Source organism: Trichosurus vulpecula, chromosome 2 (assembly GCF_011100635.1).
Source record: "Trichosurus vulpecula isolate mTriVul1 chromosome 2, mTriVul1.pri, whole genome shotgun sequence".
NCBI lineage: Eukaryota > Metazoa > Chordata > Mammalia > Diprotodontia > Phalangeridae > Trichosurus > Trichosurus vulpecula.
In genome coordinates this window covers 40679711-40704089 of record NC_050574.1, presented here as the reverse complement: position 1 = coordinate 40704089, position 24379 = coordinate 40679711, and the positions used below count along the sequence as shown (strand labels likewise).

General features: G+C 46.4%; 1 protein-coding gene across 1 annotated transcript; it reads left to right on the top strand.

Annotated features, from left to right (window-relative positions):
* On the top strand, window positions 1–24143 carry LOC118836357 (carcinoembryonic antigen-related cell adhesion molecule 6-like). The gene is given in 12 exon segments (XM_036743675.1): window positions 1–52; window positions 1720–2073; window positions 7312–7590; window positions 8539–8826; window positions 10719–10839; window positions 13259–13323; window positions 13708–13766; window positions 15870–15941; window positions 16225–16296; window positions 21534–21615; window positions 21618–21727; window positions 24060–24143. Coding segments are annotated over 12 exon segments (1638 nt in total).
* The last annotated feature ends 236 nt before the right edge of the window (window positions 24144–24379 follow it).

The window sequence follows — 24379 nt, the reverse complement described above, 5'->3', positions numbered from 1 at the left end:
ATGGACCTTTCCTCCCATCCTTCTGGACCCTGGAAGGCACTCCTGCTCACAGGTGAGAAAGAAAAGGTCCACACACCCACATATCCATCCAGTGGGATTATTCAATTAGACCACCCCAAATCCCAGACAAAACAGAGAAGGAGAAAAGGCGTACAGAAAAATGGGAAGCTTTGCTTGCTGGGGCTGAACTATTTCAAGGGCCACTGGGGAAGAGATTCATGGGGTGGAGAGATGAGAAGGACTCAGTCCTCATCCATAGGAGTCAAGCTTGTCTCTATGCCCAGGGATGAAGTAGGGCATAATGGATAGAGCACTGAGCTTGTACCAAGGGAAGTCTGGGTTCAAATCCCACCTCTGACACTCACCAGCTGGATGATCATGGGTATGTCACAGCCTCCTTTTACCTTAGTTTCTTCATGTGTAAAAAGGGGAATAACGCACCAACTCTATGCATTATTGTGAGGTACAAATAAGAAGATATATTAAAGCCCTCGTAACCCTTAAAGCACTATCCAAGTGTTGGTTATTATTATGAGGGATTCCTTAGATATTCAATTCAATTTGGTTCAGCAAGTAGGAAAAACCTCAGAAATGAGAGACATGAGAAACCTCCATTTCAAAGAGGGGGAAATTGGGCTAAGAAAGAGAAAGAGAATAGGCAAAAAATCATACAGGGAGTCACAGAACCACAGAATGTCAGCAGTGGAAGGAAACTTGGTTACAATCTAGTCTCATCTTCTCCTTTCACAGATGAAGAAACTGAGGCCAATAAACAGGAAAGGGACTGGTCGCACAGGAAGAAAAGGGCTGTGACTCTTAATGTGGCTTCTGTGTGTCTAGCCTGAACCCATGTTCCTGTGTCACTTGTATTCCCTCTTCATCTCATTTTTAGTTCAATTTCATTTTATTTTCAGTTCCAAATTGTCTCTTTCCTCTCTCCTTTCCCTTTGAGAAGGCAAGAAAAATTACAAATATGAATTACTATGTTAATCACGTCCAAAAAGAAAGAGAAAGAGAGAAAAAATATGCTTCAATCTTCCTTTCAAGTTCCTCAGCTCTGGAGGTGGATAACATTTTTCATCATGGGTCCTTTGGAATTGTCTTGGATCACTGTCCTGAGCAGAGTAGCCAAGTTTGTCACAGTTGATCATCTTTACAATATTGTTGCTACTGTGTAATACACAGTCCTGGTTCTGCTCACTTCACTTTGCATCAGTTCATATAAGTCATTTTAAGTCTTCTAGTCCTGACTCTTTGCAATAAGTTAAGCTTTCTCTGCAGTAAGCCAAACTGCCTCCCTAGGGGCAGACACTGACTCGATTGCTAGGAATAAAAACTGAGGACTTTTCTTCCCTCCTCCTCCTAGAGTAATGGAATTGGAGTCAGAAGACCTAAGTTTGAATATCAGTTCTGACACATTACCCTGCACAAATATCTTCCCTTCACTGTACCTCAGTTCCCTTATTTATAAAATGAATAGGGGATGGACCAAACAGCCTCTAAGACCCTTACGGCTCTATTTCTAAGACCCTATGGTCCCAAAGTCATCAATGTGTTTGGTAAGCCTCTCTCTCCCCTCTCTTCTTTCTTCTCTCCCCCCTGCCCCATCCTCTCCTCTCCTTTTCCCTTCTCTTCCCTTCCCTTTCCTTCCTTCCTCTTCTCTTTCCTTCCTTTCTGTTTTCCCTTTTTTAATTTACTCTCATTATCTCTCCTTCCCAGCCTCATTTCTCACCTCTTGGAGCCTTCCAGGTGATGCCCAGCTTGCCATCTACCCCAGCACACCCATCGCCACTGTGGGACAGGATGTTCTTCTCTCTGTGCATGGAATTCAGAGGGGAAGTCAAGTCTTCTCCTGGTTCCAAGGCCTTGATCTTCAAAATCTCATTCTATCCTTCAACATTTCCTCTAAAGCCCACAATACAGGCCCTGGCTACACTGGCCGAGAAATACTTTATGTAAATGCTTCTCTGCTGATTAGAAATGTCAAGCTGACAGATGAAAGGAACTACACCTTCCAAGAGATCAGGCCAAATCTCTCAATGGCGACTGCGTCCAAGCAGCTCCAGGTCTACCGTGAGTATTGGGCTTTCCCTTCATACCAGGGAGGAAAACTTGTTGGTCAGTCGATTAGCATTTATTAAACACCTACTTCATGCCAGGCATTGTACTAAGAGCTACAGAGAAAGGCAAAGCATTGTTCCTGCCCTCCAATACCTTTGAGTCTAATGAGTTTTGTTTTCAAGACTGTGTGCCTTCCCTCTGCCTAGGGAGAGTGCCCATCCTGCTCCTGCCCCCAGGATGGCACTGACAGCCATATTCAGAGGAGGAGGAGGATATAAAGACAAACGTAGTCGATTTTGGAACCAGGAGGACTTAACTTTGAAACCTGTCTTTACCACTCACCGCCCTCATGACTCTGGGCAACTCAATGAACCTCTCCTTTGGCCACAATTTTTTACATCTGTAAAATTTAAGGGGTTGGATTAAATCCTAAAAAGAGTTGGCCTATCTAACTGGTTCAGGTTTGCAAAGGGATGCCCAGGTGATGCCCAACTTTCCATCATCCCCAACACACCCACTGCCATTATGGAACAAGACATCCTTCTCTCTGTCAATAAAATTTGAAAGAAAAGTCAGGTCTTCTCCTGGATCTAAAGCCTCGAACATCAAAATCTTATTCTACCCTACAATATTACAGACATGATTTCATTTGCTCCTCACAACAACCTGCTAAAGTAAGGAATACAGATCTTACTATCCTCATTTTACAGACAGGGAAACTGAGTTCAGGAGACATTAAGTTATATGCTCATGATCCCACAGCTAGTAAAGGGTCCAGCACAGGATTTGAATTCACATATTCCTCAATCAACAAAACAACGAGAGTTTATTAAGCACCTACTATATGCCAGGCACTATACTAGGCACCGGGGTAACAAAGGAAAAAATAAAACAGTCCCTGGCCTCATGCAGCTAATCTTCTCCTGGGGGGGGGGGATGCACCATGTACCCAGATCAATAAGTATGAGGGCTAGGGATAGGGTCTAGACCTGAGATTTCATTGGTATAGGAAACTGCTGGGTATGGAAAATCCCTTTGCCAGTATACGAGACATACAAATAAATACATATTCGTAAGGAGTGTGGAGGGGAACACTAATAACCCAGGCAATCAGAAGGGGTCTTGTGTGGGAGAGAGCACTGGAGATGAACCTTGAAAGGGAGAATTAAGGGGAGGGGGCAGCCTGTTCAAATGCATGGAGGTGGGAAACAAAATATCATGTACAGGAAATGACCATCAGGCCAGTTTGGCAAGATCATGGACTATATGAGGGGGAAATCACATGAAATCAGTTTGGAAGGATAGGTTAGAGCCAGGTCATGAAGGACTTTTTTAAACGCCAAGCTGAAGAGTTTGGATTTTATCCTAGAAGCCATAGAGAGACATTGAAGATTATTGAGGATGGTGGTAACTCCAAGGCTATCCAATGCACCGTGCTTTCTCTGCTCCTAGGCTGCAAAAGAAAAAGGTTGTTTAATTAACTAGCTCATATGAATCATAAGACCTGACCCCACCATTCACCAGTGTGTGCCAGGCACCATTGCTGGGGTCTGGGGATTGAAAGACGGAAGTAAATCACCCTCACCCTCTAGGTGCTAGGATTAGATCCAGTGAGACAATGTGTATGTGTGTCTGTACATGTATACATATGTATACAGACACATGCTGTCTCCTCTGAAACAATGTTGCCTCCTTGAAGACAGAGGTGGTTTCATTTTTCCATATGGATGTGCATATACATAATACATGTGCATGTGCTCATATGCAGAGCATGCGCTCATACACATGTGTAGAGAGAACGTGTACCCAATAAATATCAGGTCATTGGGAGGGGAGATGCACTAGTAGCTGAAATCAGGGAAGTCTGCCTGTAGGAGGTGGCGCACTTGGTGAGTCATCAAAGGAAACAGGGATTCTGAGTAGCAAAGTGAGGAGAGAATGCATTGCAAGTCAGTGCAGAGCCAGAGATAAGACACTAATAGTAACAAACATCTACACGTGTTTTCAGATTTGCAAAGCACTTTACAAACATGATCTCATTTGATTATCATAGCAATTCTGGAAGGTTATTGTTGTCCAGCCATTTTTCAGTCACGACCAGCTCTTCGTGACACCATTTGGGGTTTTCTCGGCAAAGATTCTAGAGCGGTTTGCCGTTTCTTCCTCCAGCTCACTTGACAGATAAGGAAACTGAGGCAAACAAGGTTAAGTGACTCGCCCTGGATCACACAGCTAGTAAAATGAGTCTTCCTGACTCCAGGCCTGGCACTCTATGCACTATGGCGCCCCTTAGCTGCCCTCACGTAGCTGATAAATGTTTAAGACTGGATTAGAATCCAGGTCTCGGGACCTCAAATTCTGCAGTCTAATTATTACACTGAACAGTCAGTCTCTCACAGTGAGGGTTAGAGTAAGAATTTAAACCCAGGTCCTGGTGACTCCAGTGCCAGGGCTCTTCTGTGTCCCAGGAAAGAAGTGGGGCATGTGTTATGGTGGGGGAGGAGCAGCAGGAAGTCCCAGGAAAGTCACTGTAGCCAAGGGAAGGAGGAAAGATGTACAATCCTCAAACCCAGCTAGGCAACCCTTGACCCCTCCCCCCAGCCTGGACAGGCTAGACGGGCAGGAGCAGAGGAGTGAGGACACACCAGGCTTCCCGGCTGGCAAGAGCTCCCTCTGCCCTCTTCCCCCTTTCACCCACTTCCCCCAAGGGACATGAAGTTCTCTTGAGACACCTCCCCACATGGTCCTCCCTGTGCCCTCTTGCAACATGACCACTCTGTTTGTCCCTGACAACATGCCAGTGGCTGTGGTTTGTATCTTCAGATCATGGAAACCTAGAATATCAGAGCTAGATTGGACTTTAGAGCAGGGGATGATAGAGCTGGAAATGACCTTAGAACATAGAATGTCACGGCTGGGAGGGCCCTTAGAACAGGGAATGTCAGATCTGGGATGGGCCTTACAACTGGGAATCAGGGCTGGGAGGGGCCTTAGAACAGGGGATGTCAGGACTGGGAGGGGCCTTAGAACACAGAATATCAGAGCTGGGAGGGCCCTAGAACAGGGGATGGAAGAGGTAGAAGAAACTTTTGAATATAGAGAATGTTACATCAAAGTTGAAAGGGAGTGCCAAGATCATTTCATCCCATCCATCCCATTATACAGATGAGAAAACTGATTGGGAGAGAATTTTGCCAAAGTCAGGACAGAAGCAGGCCTAGAGCCCAGGTATCCTGACTTCCAGACAAGCCAGGTTTCCTTGCCTTCTCTCTGCTATAGTCTTGCGGGGGGGATGGGGATGAGGACAGGAACACATGGGCTTTAAGGTATAAGGCCTGAATCATCTCCCCTACTCCCTGAGCCTTATCTCCTGTTGGCTTCTCTGAACCAGCCCCTAGTGACCCCCTGCATGGGGAAGGCCCGTCCGGCCCAGCCTGGGTCAAGATGCTGGGTTTCTGTCTCTTCCTTCCTGTTGTATTTCCTAGTAGGGGGCAGGGGGACACTCCATCCCTTCCCCCCTCAGAGAAAAGAGGAAACTGCCAGCACAAGGATTCAGGGTGTTGTAAGCCCAGCTTCGTTTGCAAGGCCTCTGGTCCTGCAGCTCTTATCATGAGACATTCCCGTATCCCTCAGCCCCTGGAGAGTACAGCTCTGTCCCCACACCCAGCCCTTTGTTCCAGACACCCCAGTCTGACTCTGAGGTTTTCAGACTACAGAAAAGGCAGCTTGGTTTGCAGAGAAGGAAAAAACAATCCTGGGTTTGAAGTCAGGACTCTGCCCCATGTACTTCCCGTGTGACCCTGAACAATGCTCTGACCTCCTTCAGCTTCTGTGGCCTCATCAGTAAAATGAGGGAGTCGGGCCAGATAGGCTCTTAGGCCTCCCCAGTTCAAAATCTATGACTCTATGTCCAAATACACGTGTCCAGGGGCGCTTAGCCCTATGGGGGAGACTGGATGAGAAAGTCAAGTCCACCACCCTTGCAGAGCTCACCATGGTGGGGCATGTGGAACAGGCAAGGCCACAGACACATGCAACCAGGTACTGGGGAGAAAAGAAAACTGAGCTAAGTTAGGAACCCAGCCTCCACGTGAGTCTCAGCTTCAGACTCTGGCTTCCATTTTCTGAGCCCAAGCCTCCTCCCACTCGAGGTAAGGGGGTGTAAAGAACTGATCCTGGACTTGGAGTCAGGAAAACTTGGTCTGAAACCTACCTCGAGCACATAGCAGCTCTGTGACCCTGAGTAAATGGCTTAACCTCTCTGGGCCTTGGTTTCCTCATCTGAAAATTTGGGGTTGGAGAAAAGGGAAAGAGGAGAGGTAGACTTGTGACCTCAAAGGTCCCTTCCAGCTGTAAATCTATGATCCCATGAAACTCAATGAAATTGAATTAATGTATATTGCAGGGGGCAGGCAGGAGCTGTTAGGATCCCCCAGTGGCAGACGGGGAGACTGAGGCCCCCAGAGAAGTGAGTGATTTGCCCAGAGTCCAACACTTAGCAAGCATCAGAGGCAGGACCCAAACCCATGCCTTCCCGACTGTGAATCCTAGAACCTTCCCACTCTATCCCTTTCATGATCCCCCTCCCCAACTGCTAGTCCCCTCCCTCCCTTTTGTTGAATGACCTGATGTCCATTTTGTATTTATTCAGTAAGTATATGCATATATGTAAATAAACATGCTGCATATGCTTAGATAGATAGATAGATAGATAGATAGATAGATAGATAGACAGGCAGACAGGCAGACAGGCAGACAGAGAGACAGAGGGAGAACAGCACCTTCAAAGTAGGGACAGTTTCTCTTTTTTTTCTCTTTGGTCTTTGTGTTCCCAGTGCCTGGCACACAGTAGGTGCTTAGTAAATGCTTGTTGCTGGATTGGTTGGTCCCCACTTCCTCTCTCTACCTCCCCATGTCCCAGGCTAGTTGTAAGAATCAGATAGTAGGTCTAGCTAGCTGCACCACTGGCCCAGAGTAGCAATGGCATCCCCACAAATGGCCTTCACATGGAGAGCCTCCAATGACAAGAACCTTTGGGTTGGCCAGCCCTGCCCCTAGCTCTGTAAGAGTAAATCAGAGACTTGCCCCTGGAAGGGACCTAAGAAGCCACCTGCTACAAACCTTCCATTTTCCATATGGAGAAATTTAGTACCAGAGATAAGGAAATGACATCAGAGCCAGGGCTTGTGATTTCAGATCCACTAAGTAGATGGTAGTCTTGACTGTGCCTCTCTCCCTGTGTCTGTCCAGAGATGGTGTCCAAACCCCACATCACAGCCAACACTACCAGTGTCACAGAGGCCAAGGACTCAGTGGCCTTTCGTTGCCTTACCAAGGATGACAGAATCACCATCCTGTGGTTCTTAAACAATCATGCAATTCCACCGAGTGCACGGTTATCTCTGTCCAAAGATAACAGGACTCTGACTCTACTGCAGACCAGGAGAGAAGATGCTGGACTGTACCAGTGCGAAGTCTGGAACCCGGTCAGCGGCCAGAGCAGCGACCACATTACTCTGACCGTCAACTGTGAGTTTCTCCCCTGATTTCCTCTCTCTGATGGGGACTCCTGGCCCCAGGTCATCCATTCTCACCTGGACTATTGCAATAGCTTCCTAATTAGTGTCCAGGCCTTCAGTCTCACCCCTTCTAGGTCGTGCAGTGCCTGAAGTTAAGACCTGAATTCAAATCTGGCCTCAGATACTTACTAGCTGTGTGCCCCTGGGCAAGTCACTTAACTCTGCCTGCCTCAGTTTCTTCATCTGTAAAATGGGGGTCATAATAGCACATACCTTGCAAGGTTGTTGTAAGGATCAAATGAGATAATCACTGATAAACACTTAGCGGTGTATGGCACATAGTAAGCACCATAGAAATGTTCGTTATTATTACTATCTCTAATCCATACTCTAACCAGCTGCCAAATCAGTACTCCAAAAGTGCAGGTCTGACTATGTCACTTCCCTGTACAAGAACCTTCAGTGGATCCCCATCCTCTGGAGGATAAAATAAAAATTCCTTAGCCCACTAAAGCCCCACCAGCCCTTTTTCCATCACAGTACCACTGGCCTTCACATTATCCCTCTTCACTCAGTCTTTCAGCCAAACTGGCCTAATAGTGGATCCCTACATTCAGCCTTCCATCTCTCATCTCCATGCTGTCTCCCAGGCTGGGGAATGTCCTCTCATCTTCTCTTCCCTGCCCACAACCTCTCACTCCTTTCAAGGTTCACGCAGATGCATGAGATCTTTCCTCAGCCCTCATTTGTTAATGATATCACCCCCTCAGAATATCACTTTGTCTTGACTTATTTGTGGGCATGTCCCATTGGCCCCATCCCAGACAGGAGAATGAGAAGAGAAATCGTTTAGGTTTTTGACTTCTGTCCCCAGCCCTCCACCCAGTGCCTCCCACACAACAGGCCCTCACTTGATGATCATTGAACAGAATTGGGTCCTTCCTTCCTGTCTTCACAGATGGGCCAGATCAGGTGAAGATTACCCAGGAGCCTGGATCTCACTTGGTCCACACCATCAAGGTCAAGGCCAACTCCACTCTGACCTTAAGGTGTCAGGCTGAGTCTCACCCATCTGCCCGGTATGGCTGGCTGTTCAACAATTCCATGTTGGTGACAAAGAAGGACAATCTCATGCTCCAGGGAGGGTCCCTGGTTCCAGGGCGCTACACCTGCACAGCGTGGAACAGCTTGATAAAGCATTTTGCAGCTACCTCCGTCTACATTGAGACCCTTGTAGAATCACCTGGTGAGTCCTGAGAGGCTGTTCCATCTACAAGCCCCTTTTCAAGTCACATAGTGAGTCTAGGGAGCTGCTCCATTTACACTGAGCCCCTTATAGAGTCATCCTGTGAGTCCTGGGGGGCTGCTCCTTCTACAATCCATCAAGACCCTTATCAAGTCACCCAGTGAGTCCTGAGGGGCTGCTCTGTCTACACTGAGCCCCTTATCGAGTCACCCAGTGAGTCCTGAGGGACTGCTCCATCTACAAGCCCCTTATCAAGTCACATTGTGAGTTCAGGGGGGGCTGCTATGTCTACACTGAGCCCCTTATCGAGTCACCCAGTGAGTCCTGAGGGGCTGCTCTGTCTACACTGAGCCCCTTATAGAGTCACCTAGTGAGTCCTGAGAGGCTGCTCTGTCTACACTGAGCCCCTTATAGAGTCACCCAGTGAGTCCTGAGGGGCTGCTCTGTCTACACTGAGCCCCTTATAGAGTCACCCAGTGAGTCCTGAGGGACTGCTCCATCCACATGCCCCTTATCAAATCACCTAGTGAGTCCAGGGGGGTCTTCTCTCCTGTCAGAGAAGGAGCCACTGAGAATCCCCTCCCCACCTTAGCTGGGTTCCCACAGGGATGACATTACAGAACGGTGGGTTTGGGGAGGATTCTTGGGTTAGAAATTGTTCCACAAGCTCTCTCTAACTTCTGGAGGTCATAGAGCAGAGATCCAGAGCTAAAAGGAACCTTGGGCAGTCATCTAGTCCAACCCCTTTATTTTACAGATGAGGAAACTAAGGCACAGAAAGAGAAGTGACTTGGCTAAGGTCACAGATAGCAAGTAGCAGTGCCAGGATTTGAACCCAAGACTTCTGGCTTCAATCCAGGGCCTTTCCAACTATACTCTGATACTCTGCTGCCTATCAAGATAAAAATACTGAGTGCATCTATTTCCTTTCCCCATCTCCAACCCCTCCACCAAAGAGCCAACAGCAAAGTCCAAGGTCCAAAGGACTAGTTTCAGAGGCTAGAGAGGTGATCAGTTTCTCCTACTCATTCCCCATCATTTAGTTCTCCAAATGGGTGATCCTCTGGTAAGTATTGCCATGACATCACTAAAAAGTGAAAGCAGCATATCCCTTATTCATCCAAGTGAGGTTTATTGAAGGGTAGGGTACATCTGGCTGGGTCCCAGGGAAACAGAAAAGGGCGCTAAAATGTAGCTGTTTGGGGTATGTAGACAAATAAATACAAAATCATTTCAGAGGAGAGAGAGTGCTAACAGCTAGGGGAGGTGGTGAGGAGCTGGATCAGGAGAAACCTCCCAGAAGAGATGATGTCTGACCTGAACCTTGAAGAATGCTGGGAATTCTGAGAGGCAGAGACGAGGAAGGAGGGAATTACAAGCATTGGAGATCACCTGAGCAAAATCACAGAGCCAGAAGATGACCTGTTGAGTTTGGGGAAGAGGTAGCAGATAAGTTTGCTTGGAACACAGAGGTACCTATGGAAGAACTAACAATCACCTTTAAAATAAGACCTGAGACTCCATTAGCCAGCTATTAGACATCCCCAGCTATTAGGTACTGCCTTTTCTGATGAAGAGACTCTGTATCTGCTGCTTGGAAAGGTAGAGGCAACAGGCTTGCATTTATTATAATGCCATTAACAATGATAACAGTAGGAGTTATTTATACAGCGCTTTAAGGTTTGCAAAGTGATAGCAGTTCATGCTCATGACAACTCAGTGACATAGATGTAAGAATTATCCCCATTTGACAGATGAGGAAACAGAGGCTGAGAGAGGCTAAGGGACTTATCAAAGGTCACTAAGCTAGTAAGCATCTGAGGTAGAATTTGAACTCAGTTCCTCCAGCCACAAGACTCTGGTCTGACTCCAATTGCTCTCTCTCCCTACAGACACCTCTTCCTCTGGCTTCTCTCACTCATCGCTCATCCTTGCCAGCACCCTAGTGGGGATCCTGGTTGTGATGGCTCTGCTCAGTGTCCTGGTCTATCTCCTACGCAAAAAGGCACGAGGGTAATGTCATCACAGCAATGGAGACCCTCCCTTCACCCTAACTAAAATGCTGTCACTAACACCCATGATAGCCAGGCTTCCCATTGGGAGAGTTATTATACCTTCATGGATGGTCATGGTTAGAAAACAATCAGAGAAGGCAAAGCTGAGAGGGAGAGATTACATATTGGACAAGAGACTCTGGGTCCCCAAAAAGAGTTTCACCAGGCAATAGGGTGTAAGAAAGAATCCACGTCCCAGCTGATACTTAAGTGTGGATAACTGACACCTCATACACAGGCTATCCTACAGCAGCCCTGGAAAAGAAACGGCCACTACATGCCATCTGGTGATAAGGAGACAGAATCCCAGAGATAATAAGTGGTTTTCCCATAGTCACAGAGATCGTAAGGATCAGAGAAAGGTTGGAATCCAGACTTCCCAGGCTCTGCGTCCAACTCTAAAAACCTCTCTGCCAAGCTACATCTTGCTTAATAGCTGTGCGAGCTCAGGTCATACCTGGCCTCTCTTAGCTTCATTTTCCCCATCTGTAAAATGGGAATGATTATACTGGCATCAGCTAATTCACCAGTTGAAGGGAAGGAGAGAGCCCAGTGATCCTAAAAAAGCACCGAGGGAATGGAAATGGTGATTGTGAAAAAGCTGAGCTGACTCTAACAAGATGAAACTTAATAGAGAAAGATAATCATCGCTAACATTTATAGGAGACTTTCAATTTTGCAAAGCACTTTACATACATGATCCCAATGGATCCTCATAACTACTGGTATCCCCATTTGACAGATAATGAAACTGATGCACAAAGAGGTTAAGCAACACCTGAAACAAGGGCTACTCCCACTTTCTTTGTCTGACTGTCCCTGACATATTGTGTTCATAGATGGACAGCTGAAAGTGACCTTAGAGGTCAGCCAGTCCAACTCCCCTTATTTTACAAAGAAATAAACTGAGGCTGAGAGTAACTAGGTGACTTGCATAAGTCACATAAAGAGGAGTGGGAGGATTTGAACCCAAGTCTTCTGACTCTTTCCAGCACACAGTGGGGCAGTCCCAATTCTGTCTGCCCCATTTTGGGGAGGATATTGACAAATGTCTATGTATTCAGGGGAAGGGGACCAGGATGGTGAGAGGATAGGAGACTGTCCTAAAGTCCTTTAGCAGATTTGAGGGTGTTTTAGCCTGAAAGGAAGGAGACTTAGGGGAACACAATACTTGTTTGAGTATCTAAAGAGCTTCCCTGCGGAAGAGGGAGGGAGTAGAGGTATTCTGATAGGCCCTAGAGGTCAGGACTGGGACCAGTGGGGGCACATTTCCGGGAGGCAGATCCCAACCAGAGATAGGGAACTCCAGCAATAGGTGCTGTCCAGCAAGGGAATGGAGGTCCTGCAGAGGTGGGGAGCTGCCCAGTCAGTTGGTAGGACAGGACAGGGGGTGACTTTAAAGCTGGAGCAGGAGGACCACTTGTCCAAGATATGAAGGGAATTCCTGCTCCGTTACACCTTGGACGAGATGCCTGCCTAGCTCTGAGATTCTGTGATCCCCCAATTCATGGAGCTGGGAGGAATGGGCACAGGGGTGGAGACAGCTTCATGGGGCTGAGACCAGACCTTTGGACTCCAAGGCCCCTTCCAGCCCCAAGAGCCCACGGTCCTAATTAGGCTGCGTTGACAGCCCAGCAGCCCTTGATAGGCAGGGCCAGGTTTGACAGGCAAAGCTTATTTCCATGACGACCCCAGAAGCTGGAAGGGATCGCATATAGCCCAGAGTATATCGGAGTAGGAATCCCCTCTACTTCTCTGCATCCTGGACACAAGCCATCTAGAGACTGGGGGCAAATTCACTGTCTGCTGGCAACTGTCAGGCTCTCCTGGCCTTTTCCTATACAGATGAGCTACTCAAAGCCTCCCATTATTGGCTATCTGGAAAAAGAACCTTGAAAGTCATTGGGGGGTAGTGGAAGCCAGGAAGATCTGGGTTCAAGTCCTGTTTCCCACACTTACTGGCTGTCTGACTCTAGACACCTTTCTAAATTGCAGGGAGGGTGCCAACCTTCACTGGTAGAAGGATTGTCCTCTGTTGCCTGGACCAATGAACTCATGGGTCTATTCCCTATTGGTATATCCTTAAGATTAGAAGTGATGCACACCTCTGAAAGGAGCCCCACCTTTATATAGGGACATTCATGTATGAGGTATAGACCTCCCAGCACTGTTGAGCAGATGGGATGAGACGATATTTGTGAAGAACTTTGCAAGGTTTGGAGTGTTGTCTAAATGTCAGCGTCTCTTACTATGACGCCCGGCCAGACTGAATTCCCAGACCCTCCTGGCCTGGGCCCCTTAAGGCCCAGCAAACACCAGGCTCACTGACCAGCCCTCCCAAGCTTTGCCCAACTGTCTTTTCCCTCTGGCCCCATCAGGTACTCACAGGAAGTATCAGGAGGGCCAGGCCAAAAAGAGAAGAACCTACCATCTGTGAAAAATAGTGAGTATAATTAGCTGCTGGGCTACCCTCCCTGCCCTGGCCCTCCCTGTGATTTCTGTCCTGGCTGTAGCCTCTGAGACCTCTCCTTTCCCCCAGTCTGTGAACAGAACTGTCCTTCCCCCAGGGCCCCAACCACTCATCAATATCTCCTGTTCTAGAACTTGCACCTACCCTATCCTAAGCCTGGGGTCAGAGAGGGAGGAAGGACTCCCTCACTTCCTCTCACAATAGACATCTCTGCAATGTAGTTTTAGAGAGACCCCAAGAACATCTTAGATGGCTGGTCTTCCACTTCCTCCTCTCCCTGCTTTGGGTAGTATGAGCCGCGTCTCCAGCCAGGAGACTAAGGCTTGGAGCCCCCATCAATGTTTCTCACTTCTTCAGGTGATGTTACCATATACGAAAATGGTCTGCAGCTTCAACATCAGCCCTCAAATGGACAAGTAAGACCTCCCCCGGGGAGCCCATGATGGGGGACTTCTATTCCTCCCTTCTACTGTTTCCCTCTCCCTAAGGGGCACACCATGGCCACCTCCAAGGGCCCAGAGTGGGAGGAGAAAGAGGCTTTCTTCCCTCCAAGACCAAACGACTGAGAAATTCCTCGTTGTGGGGGAAGGAGGAGTAGAATTGGTGGAGGTTATAGCAAGGTGTGGGCATAAACCATGGCTTGATCACTTACTACTTATTTCACTCTGGACAGGTCACTTCACAAGGTCATAGAGTTATAACTGGAAGGGCCCTTAGAAGTCATCTAGTCATAGGGTCATAGACCCAGATGGGGAAGGGGCCTTAGGGGTCATCTAGTCACAGGGTCATGGACCCAAGTAAGGAAGGGGCCTTGGGGCTCATCTAGCCCAACTCCCTTACTTTACAGAGAAGGCGACTGAGGGTCAGAGAGAAGAAATGGCTGGCCAGGATTAGAACTCAGGTCCTATGACTCCATGGTGCCCTTGGCACAACACCACATTAATTCCCTTGTTCTTAAGCTCCTTCATCTATGAGGAAGGAGAAATAGTATTTCTACTACCTACTTCACAGAGCTGTCATGAAGAAAGGGCTTTGTAAAGCTGGTGTCATGGCCCAGCTGAGGCAGGGTTGGAGAGAGAGAAGACCAAGGAGACGGTGACTCTGAGGCAGTCAGGGCATGCCATAGTACAGAGAGCAGTGGACCTGGAGTTAGGAAGACCTGAGTTCAAATCTAGCCTCAGACACTAGTGATATTGCCTTGGGCAAGTCACTTAATATCTGTTTGCCTCAGTTTCCTCTTCTGTAAAATGAAGAGGTTGAACTAGAAGACCTCTGAGGTCTCCTGCTCTAAAGCTTTCAATAGATTCAGACATCAGCCCCTGCCCTTGGGGGAGGAAGGCCAACTATCCTTAAAACTGGGGTGGAGGGGAACCTTAGAACACAGAATGTCAGAGGTGGGAGGGCCTTACAACAGGGAATGTCAGGGCTGGAAGGGACTTTAGAACAGGGAATGTCAGGGCTGGGAGGGCCTTAGGACAGAGAATGTCAGAAGTGGGAGGGACCTTAGAACAGGAAATGTCAGAGCTTGGAGGGTCCTTAGAACAGGAAATGTCAGAGCTTGGAGGGTCCTTAGAACAGGAGATATCAGGGCTGGGAGGGGCCTTAGAACACAGAATGTCAGAAAATATTTAGTAAAACTCCTCATTCTACGGATGGGAAATGAAGCTCAGAAATGGACAGAGAGTTGGGTGGGGGAGATCAGGTGAGCCTCCGCTCCCAGCTCTCTGCTGCCATCTCCTGGGCCAGACCATTCTGGCCTCCCCCGTTGGTACCCATGGCCCCTGAAAACCAACCAAGCACCTGGCTTCCTCCAGTCTAGGACAGTGGTAGTAACGTATTCTTATTGATTATTGTTAATAGTCATACTTGTCATCATTCTAATTCCTAACCCTTCACTTGGAGGATGTGGTACAGTGGAGATTCCTCGGCATATGCATTGGACTAGAGAGTCACTGAGACCTCTTCCAATTACGATTCTGAAAACCAGGAAACATTCTCCCAGGACCCCCTCCAACTGTCCCACCTAGAAAGATTCATCGGGCTTGGGGGAAATCAAAGAATATTATCCCAACTATGGACATCAAAGTGCCAGTGATGGGGACCTAGAGCAATGTTACCAAGCTCAAATGGAAACTAAAGGAACTGACCCATACAGAAGGATCCCTGTGCACCACATGTTGACCTTTTTTAGATGTAATGTTATCTATGTTTTATTTTTGATTTGTTTAATATTTTACAATCACATTTAAATCTGGTTCTGGCTTCATTCAAAAGTATTGTGGACACAGGCACACCCCTGGTATAGACCACCATGAGGATGGGGTGAGGGGAAGTTGGGAGTCTCCACAGATCTCTTTGACAGCTGGGGTAGGGTGGCAGAGGAGGACAGCCTGAAAGCCTTCCTATTCTGGGATGCTGGACTGCTGCTTGGTCATCCTCTCTCATGAAGAAGTAGGGAGAGGGAGAGGTCACCCAGGCCAAAGCAACCACTAACCTCTCTATGAAACCTCCATTAACAGTTGGTGACCCCTCCAGAGGACGTGAACCCCTACTCCATCCTCTCTCCAGACTCAAGTGAGGATCCCTACCAGGTAGTCACCATCACTGACTAATTCTCAGTATCATGTCAGGGCTGGGAGGGGCCTTAGAACACAGAATGTCAGAGCCGAGAGTGAACTTAGAACAGGGAATGTCAGAGCTGGGAGGGCTCTTAGAACAGAGAATATCAGAGATGGGAGGGGCTTCAGAACACAGAATGTCAGATCTTGGAGAGGCACCAGATAATGTCAAAGCTGAGAGGGAACTTAGAACAGAAAATGTCAGATCTGGGAGGGCCCTTAGCATAGAGAATGTCAGAGCTGGCAGGGGCATTAGATGGTGACCCCTCCACAGGATGTGAATCCTTACTTCATCCTCCCTCCAGACTCATGCAAGGATCCCTACCAGGTAGTCACCATCACTGACTAATTCTCAGTATCATGTCAGGGCTGGGAGGGGCCTTAGAACACAGAATGTCAGAGCCGAGAGTGAACTTAGAACAGGGAATGTCAGAGCTGGGAGGGGCATTAGATGATGTCAAAGCTGAGAGGGAACTTAGAACAGAAAATGTCAGATCTGGGAGGGCCCTTAGAATAGAGAATGTCAGAACTAGAAAGGCCCTTAGGACACAGAATGTCAGAATTGGGAGGGACCTTAGAACACAGAATGTCAGAGCGGGGAAGGTCCTTAGAACACAGAATGTCAGAGCTGAAAGGTGCCTTAGAGAATGTCAGAGCTGAGGCAGACCTTAAAGAATCCCATTCTAAGGATGGGAAATGAATCTCAGAAATGCACAGAGACTCGTCTAAGGCCTCACAGAGTCAGAGACTGAGCCAACACTAGAATTCAGTCCTCCTGCCTTCACCCAGAGTTGTTTGTCTTACACCCTTGAACTTTGCTGACCTCAGACCCCTGGGCCCTCCTGCCAGCCTGAGCTCTGACCTCCAGAGACCAGCCCTAGCTATCAGACTACCCTGATCACCAGCCCTCCCTCCTGCCTCCTCAAAGCCCTGGCAGGTGGGGGAGCTCAGGTGAGCCTCCGCTCCCAGCTCTCTGCTGCCATCTCCTGGGCCAGACCATTATGACCTCCCCCATTGGACAGTGGTAATAACGTGTTCTTATTGATTACTGTTAATGGGCATACTTATCATCATTCTAATTCCTAACCATTCACTTGGAGGATGTGGTATAGTGGGGATTCCTTGGCATATGGATTGGACTAGAGAGTCACTGAGACCCTCTTCAAATGATTCTGAGAAGCAGGAAACATTCTCCTAGGACCCCCTCCAACTGTCCCATTGATATTTTCTCCAGGAAAAGTAGGACAACTTCTTTCTCATCCTCAGAAAGAGGGATGTCACAAGTGGAGTGATTTATGCATAATGGAAAGCCCAAGTCTCTAGTCTTTCAGCACTTAGGATAGAGCCTGACATTTTAGGTGCTTAATAAAGCACCTTGTTATTGACTTCTGTTCAAATCAATCAAGCACCAATTTTTGGTGCCCCCTATGCACTGGTAATACAAAGATCCTGTCCCCCAAGGGTTTACTTGCCACAGGGGACACAAGAGTTATATGTATTGGCTAAAAGGGAGTATGGAGGGAGTGAGCACGAGTAGCTGGGAGGCTCAGGAAGGCTTCCTGGAAGAGGTGCCATTTGAGTGCTTAAAGAATGCTCAGGAATTCAAAGACAAAGAAGAGAATGGTAGACACTCCAGATATGAGGATGCCTGTTCTCTGAGCAAAGGCCCAGAAGGGAGAAGTCTACAGAGGATGCTCAGAAGGAGGCCTAACATTGGGCTGGAGTGTCATCTGTCTGTAGGCTCCTTTGGTTTGCCTCTTTTTGTATCCCCAGGGATTAGCAGAGTGCCTGGAACACAGTAGGCATTTTACAAGTGCTTATTGATTGACTGACTGGAGAAAAGTCATGAGACAAATCTGGGAAGGTCAGTGGGAGTCAGATTGTAGAGGGCCTTGAATTCCAGGCAAAGAAATTGTAACGCAGCAGGAAACCTGGAGCTTTTGAAAATCTTTGAGCAGAACAGGGCTAGGACCAGAGGCATAAGAGTGGTGGAGATTGGAGAAGGGTGGAAACCCTACTAGGAGGTTCTCACAAGAGCCCAGCCAGGTGCTAATGAGGGCCAGGAGAGAAGCCAGATGTTAAAGGGGGCTTGGTAGCTGATTACTGGTAAGGAACAAGGCTAGAGGAGGGGAAGGGAGAGAAGAATCAGAAACTAAGTTTATTGGGCTAGTTACTGGATTAAATTGGAAACACCTCAATCTGAAGGACACACATAGCAAATGTCTGACTTGAATTGAAGGATCTGGAAGAGTAGAAGGGGAAATGAACAAGGGCTGGGATGAATGCAGGAATTAATTGGGTTTGATTAAGGATATTTGTTACCAGGTTTTGGTTTTTCCCTCCTGATTGGAAGAAGAAGGTGAGAAGGAAAGAAAATACATTTTTGCTTAATGGAAAAGTTCAATTAATTTTTAAAAAAACAAGTGCATGATGGGAGAGAGCTGAATAGTCAGCAGACTCAGACTTTAGAAACCAGAGGATGAAAGACTTTTCCTCCTCTGGGCAGAGAGTTGGAGGATTCCTTTTGTGTAGGGACTAGACTAGAAAACAGATGTCCTTAGCCTTTCTTGGCCCACAGACCATTTGGGCAGTCAGGCTGGAGAAGCCCATGATGCCTTCTCTGAGTCGTGTTTTTAAATAACTGAAGAAAATGCTGAATTTCAGTTAGAAGTTAGTGAAAAAAAATTATCATGGTTTTCCCCATGCAAGTGCTATGGACTGCTTGAAATCTCTCTCTGGAAGACTGTGGGCCTCAAATTAAGAACCCATGGATAGATAGTCAGCAAGGTCCCTTCCATGTCCCCTCTCTCACAGCTTCAACACAGTCTTAATTGTACTTCCTTAAATCCCCCAGAAACTGACCTTTGCAACAACAGACATTTATGAACAGATCAGCCCTAATGAAGCTCCCCCAGGAGAAGGATGAAGACCTCAGAGACGGAGACACACAACACCTTTCCTACCCTGCTTCTCCATCTCCCATTTCCACAACCCTCCCTGGAGCCTAAGCAGAGAGATGGGCAAACTGCAATGATGTCAATCACATATATGGCCAGCCTAGCTTGGACCTCCTTAGTTTTGCTGACCCAGGAAGAGAACTCACTCACTCACCCAGCCAAACCCCTTTGCCAGCTGTGTGCATATATTACAACCATCAGAGCAACAAAAAAAAAACATTCATTCACTCAGTCAGACATCTGTGAACTTGACACAAAGATTTTTTCCCAATTCCTTGCTCCCCTTCTAATTTTACCTGCATTGGTTTTGTTTGTTCAAAAACCCTATTTAATTCTACGTAATCAAAATTGTCTGTCTTATCTTCTGTGGATTTCCTCTAGCCCTTGTTTGATGATGAATTCTTCCTTCTCCATAGATCACACAAGCGATTTCTACCTTGCTCTTCTAATTTGCTTATGACTATTTATGTCTAAGTCATGAATCCATCTGCAGCTTATCTTATTAAATGATTTGAGATGTTGCTCTAGGCAGCACAATAGTACCACAAAGAGAAGGTGTCTCAGGCATTTATGAACTGTGTGACCCTGGGCAAGAGGTGAAACACTTCCGTCTGCCTCAGTTTCCTAATCTGTAAAGTAGGGATAATAACAGCACCTACCTCCCAAGATAGATGTGAGGACAAAATGTAAAGTGCTTTGCAAACCTTAAAGCTCTCTACCAATCCTAGATGGTAATATCCTATAACTTTTTGCCTGACTTTTCCAGTTTTACCATCAGTTTTTGTCACATGGACTTAGTCCAGTAGCTGGGATCTTTGGATTCATGCAATGCTAGGCTACCATATTCCTCTGCATCTGTGTTGTTTTGTGCCTGATCTGTTCCACTGCCGGACCTCTCTGTTTTTTAGCCAGTACTGAATTGCTTTGAGAATTACTGCTTTGCAGGATAGTTTGAGATCTGGTATTGCTACACTCCCTCATTTCCCCATTTTTCTTCATTACTTACCTTGAGATTCTTGACCTTTTGTTCCTCCAAACGAATGTTATTTTTTCTAGCCCAGGAAAATAATCCTTTAGAAGTTTGACTGGTATAGCATTGAATAAGTAAATTAATTTAGATGATATTGTTATTTTATTATAGTGACTCAACCTACCCTGCTGGTCAAGTCTTGTCAATTCTACTTCCCCAATTTCTGTCCCCTTCTCTATACTTACACCACGGTCTCCCTGGTTTTGAGTCCTCGCCACCTCTCACTTAGATTATTGCAATAACCTCCTAATTAGGCTCCCCGATCCAGGCTTTCCTCTCTCTACCCCTTCCTCCAGGAAGCTGCCAATCAATATTCCTAAAAGTATGGGGTACAGAGAAGGAAGCATTTATTAAACTCCTATTAGGGGCCAGGAACTACACTAAGCATGTTACAAATACATCATTTGACCCTCATTAACAACCCTGAGAAGTAGGTGCTGTTGTGATCCCCATCTTATAATTGGGGAAAATGAGGCAAATAGAGGTTAAGTGACTTGCCTAGAGTTACACAGCTATTACGTCTGAAGCTGGACTTGAACTCAGGTCTTCTTGACTCTAGGTCAGCATACTACCCACTGCACCAGCTAGCTGCCTCTGTGGGACAAAAAGGTTCAGTGGCTCCCTCTTGCTTCTAGAGTAAATTATAGTCTCTATGTTGATCATTTAAAGTCCATTATTCTGACTCCAGGTTACCTTTCTCCATCTCCCACCTCCAAGACTTTGCTCAGGCAATTCCCCGGAACCATCCCTTTTTACCTCTGCCTCTCGGAATCTCTGGCTTTTCTCAATACTCATTTCAAGCGTCATCTCCTACAAAAGCCCTCCCTGGTCACCCCAATTATTAGCATCCTTTGTGTGTATATACATATATATATTATATTGACTAATCTGTGTATATGCTGTTTTTCTCCAATAAAATAAAAATTCATTAAGGACCGAGACTTGTTTTGATTTTGTCTTTTTGGCCCCAGCACCTATCTGGCCCTTGATGAGTGCCTAATAAATGCTTGCTGAGTGAGTGAATGAATGAATGAACTTAGAACCTATGACACTGAAGATCCAAGAACTCCCTGATCTGTTAGACAGAGACACCTCCACTGGAGCTGGGCATCCACTCATTGACCTAATAAGCGACAGGACCATTTGAATCCAGGCCATCTGACTCCAAGTTCTTTCAAAGATCATTCAAAATGGATGAGGGTCTTAAAGCTCCTCTATACTATGAGCCCAAGCCCCTCACAAGAAGCCGAGACTGAGAGGAAAGAAAGGTCACCCAGAGGAGACAAGGTAACAGAGGAGAGAAAGAGACCAAGGGATCCCAGGTCCAAAGTTAGAAGGAACCTCAGAGGCTGACTAGTCCAGCTCTCTTATTTCACAGGTGGGAAAACTGAGGCCCGTAGAAGGCCATTAGAATTATAGAATTAGAGCTGGGAGGGAACTCAGAAGCTGTCTCCTTCATTTTAAATATAGGGAAACTGAGGCCAAGAGTGGGAAAGAGTCTTACTCAATGTCACACAGGAAGCAAGTTTGAGTGCCAGCTTATATTCTCTGATGCCAAATCTAGCTTTCTTTCCACAGGAGTACTCTGCTTCCCTGGAGTCTAGATCCAGCCCAGTGTCTGTCCTGAGCTCCAGCCACTCATTACCAGAGGCCTGTTGGACATTTTCACGCAGACATAGCTTAGGCATCCCAATTTCAAGATGTCTGAAACAGAATTCAACCATTAAGCAACAAGCATTGAGTACCTACTGTGTTCTGGCTCTGTGCTGTGTGTACATGTATAATATATACTGTGCACATGGATAGGACACAGTATGTGTGTGCATATGCAGGTACAAGATAAGATGCAGGGTTCAATTAATCAACAAGCTTTTAAGGGGTCAGCCTATGTTAGGTGACATGCCCAAGGTCACCAGGATTCTAAAATATCACCTACCTTCAAATCCCACACCACAATAATGATAACATAACCTCTAAGGTGCCCCCACTCATACTTCAGCCCCTCATAGGTGCAGTGGATAAAGCAGCAGTCCTGGATTCAGGAAGACCTAAGTTCAAATCCTACCTCAGATACTTACTAGCTGTGTGACCCTGGGCAAGTCACTTAACTTCTTCCTGCTTCAGTTTCCTCAACTGTAAAACGTGGATAATAACAGCACCTACCTCTTACTATTGTTGTGAGGATCAAATAAGATAAAGTTTGGAAAGGGGAGAGAGCAAGACAGAGAGGGGGGGGGGAAGGAGGGAGGAAGGGAGGAAGGAAGGAAGGAAGGAAGAAAGAAAGAAAGAGAGAGAGGGAGGGAGGGAGGGAGGAAGGAAGAAAGAGAGAGAGAAAGAAAGATAGAGAGAGAGAGGGAGGAAGGGAGGGAGGAAGGAAGGAAGGAAGAGAGAGAGACAGAGAGAGAAAGAGAGAAAGAAAGAAAGAAAGAGAGAGAGAGAGAGAGAAAGAAAGAAAGAAAGAAAGAAAGAAAGAAAGAAAGAAAGAAGAAAGAAAGGAAGGAAGGAAGGAAGAAAGGAAGGAAGGAAGGAAGGAAGGAAGGAAGGAAGAAAGAAAGAAAGAAAGAAAGAAAGAAAGAAAGAAAGAAAGAAAGGAAGGAAGGAAGGAAGGAAGGAAGGAAGGAAGGAAGGAAGGAAGGAAGAAAGAAAGAAAGAGAGAGAGAGAGAAAGGAAGAAAGAAAGAAAGAAAGAAAGAAAGAAAGAAAGAAAGAAAGAAAGAAAGAAAGAAAGAAAGAAAGAAAAAGAGAGAAAGAGAAAGAAAGAAAGAAAGAAAAAAAAGAAAGAAAGGAAGAAAGAAAGAAAGGAAGGAAGGAAGGAAGGAAGGAAGGAAGGAAGGAAGGAAGGAAGGAAGGAAGGAAGGAAGGAAGGAAGGAAGGAAGGAAGGAAGGAAGAAGGAAAATCACAGTGCCTGGCACATAGTAAGTGCTTAATAAATGTTAGCTGACTTACCGATGGGTATGCCTTCTATATCTAGTACCTAGTCAGACGTGTTCTAGCCCACACTTCTCCATACTTCCCACAAGAAAAGTGAAAGAGATTTTATCAAATTCTTTGCTAAAATCTAAATGAACTGTGACTGCAACATTCCCCAGATACACCACTTAAATATAAGTATGAGAAAACAAAACAAAGTCAGTCTTCCATGAGCTGTTTGCGATAAGGCCATATTGGCTCTTGGTGTTTGTTGCTCCCCTTTCTAAATGTCCATGTACCATCCCTTTAGTAAGATGCTCTAAAGTTTTGCAAGGAGCTGCGATCCAGCTCGCTGACCTATTGTTTGTAGACTCTGTTCTCTCATTTCTTTGAAAATGTGGACAATATTTGCTGTTCTCCAATTCTGAAGCCGTTCTTCTTTCCTCCATAATCACAGAATCATAGAATCTGACAGTTGGAAGTCACTTCAGGAGCCCTCTAGTGGGAGCTTTTTTAGGTCTTGTTGCCTGAGTGCAGGATGTGGCACAGAGTAAGGGCTTAACAAGTGTTAGTTGACTGACTAAGCCATACATGAAGAGTCCCCACTCTCCATACCTGCCCAGTGGCTGGCTGGCCTCAGCTAGCAGAGCTCCAGGGAGGCAAACTCCACCACGTGGAAAGGCAGCCTGTGCCACTTTGGGATGGCTCGAACCCATAGGAAACTTTTCAAGCCTAAATCAGCCTGTTTGTAACTTCTACCCCCTGCTCCTGGCTCAGCTCCTGGGATCAAATATAACAACTAAATGTTTAAAATAGCTAACATTTCTATAATGCTTATCATTTTATTACTATTGTGCTAAGCGCATAACAATTGTCTTGTTTGACTCTCACAACAACGCTGGGAGGGCAATGTTATTAGTATTCTCATTTTATAAGGGATGAGGAAACAGACAGACAGAAGTTAAGTGACTTGCCCAAGGTCACACAGCTATCAGAATGCTGTCACTCCAGGTCCAGTGCTCTATCCACTTAGCCACCCAACCACAATAACAAATCTAATCTCTTCCACACAACCCTTCAAATACTTGAAGGCAATGATCATGCCTCCCTATCCTGAGTCTTTTTCTCTTGAGGCTAAATCTGCCCAATTCCTTCACCGACCCTCCTCATCTCACTTCTCTGGACTCTTTCCAGATTATCCTTGTCCTTCTCAAACTGTGGTGTCCAGAACTGAGCACAGTACTCCAGAGGAAGTCTGATGAGGGCAGCACACAGTAGGACTATGCCTTCCTATTCCTGGAAGCTATGACCTTCCTAATGCAGCCCATTAGCAATTCAGACTACCCATATCTCCCTGCTGTCACATAGTAAGTTTTCAGCTCACTAAAAAAAAAAATCAACCCACATCTTTCTGAGACAAACTGCTGTCTAACCATGACTCCCCCCATTGTCCTTTTGAAGTGAATTTTTTAACACGAGAACAAGTGAACTTCAGTTTCCTCACCTATGAAATG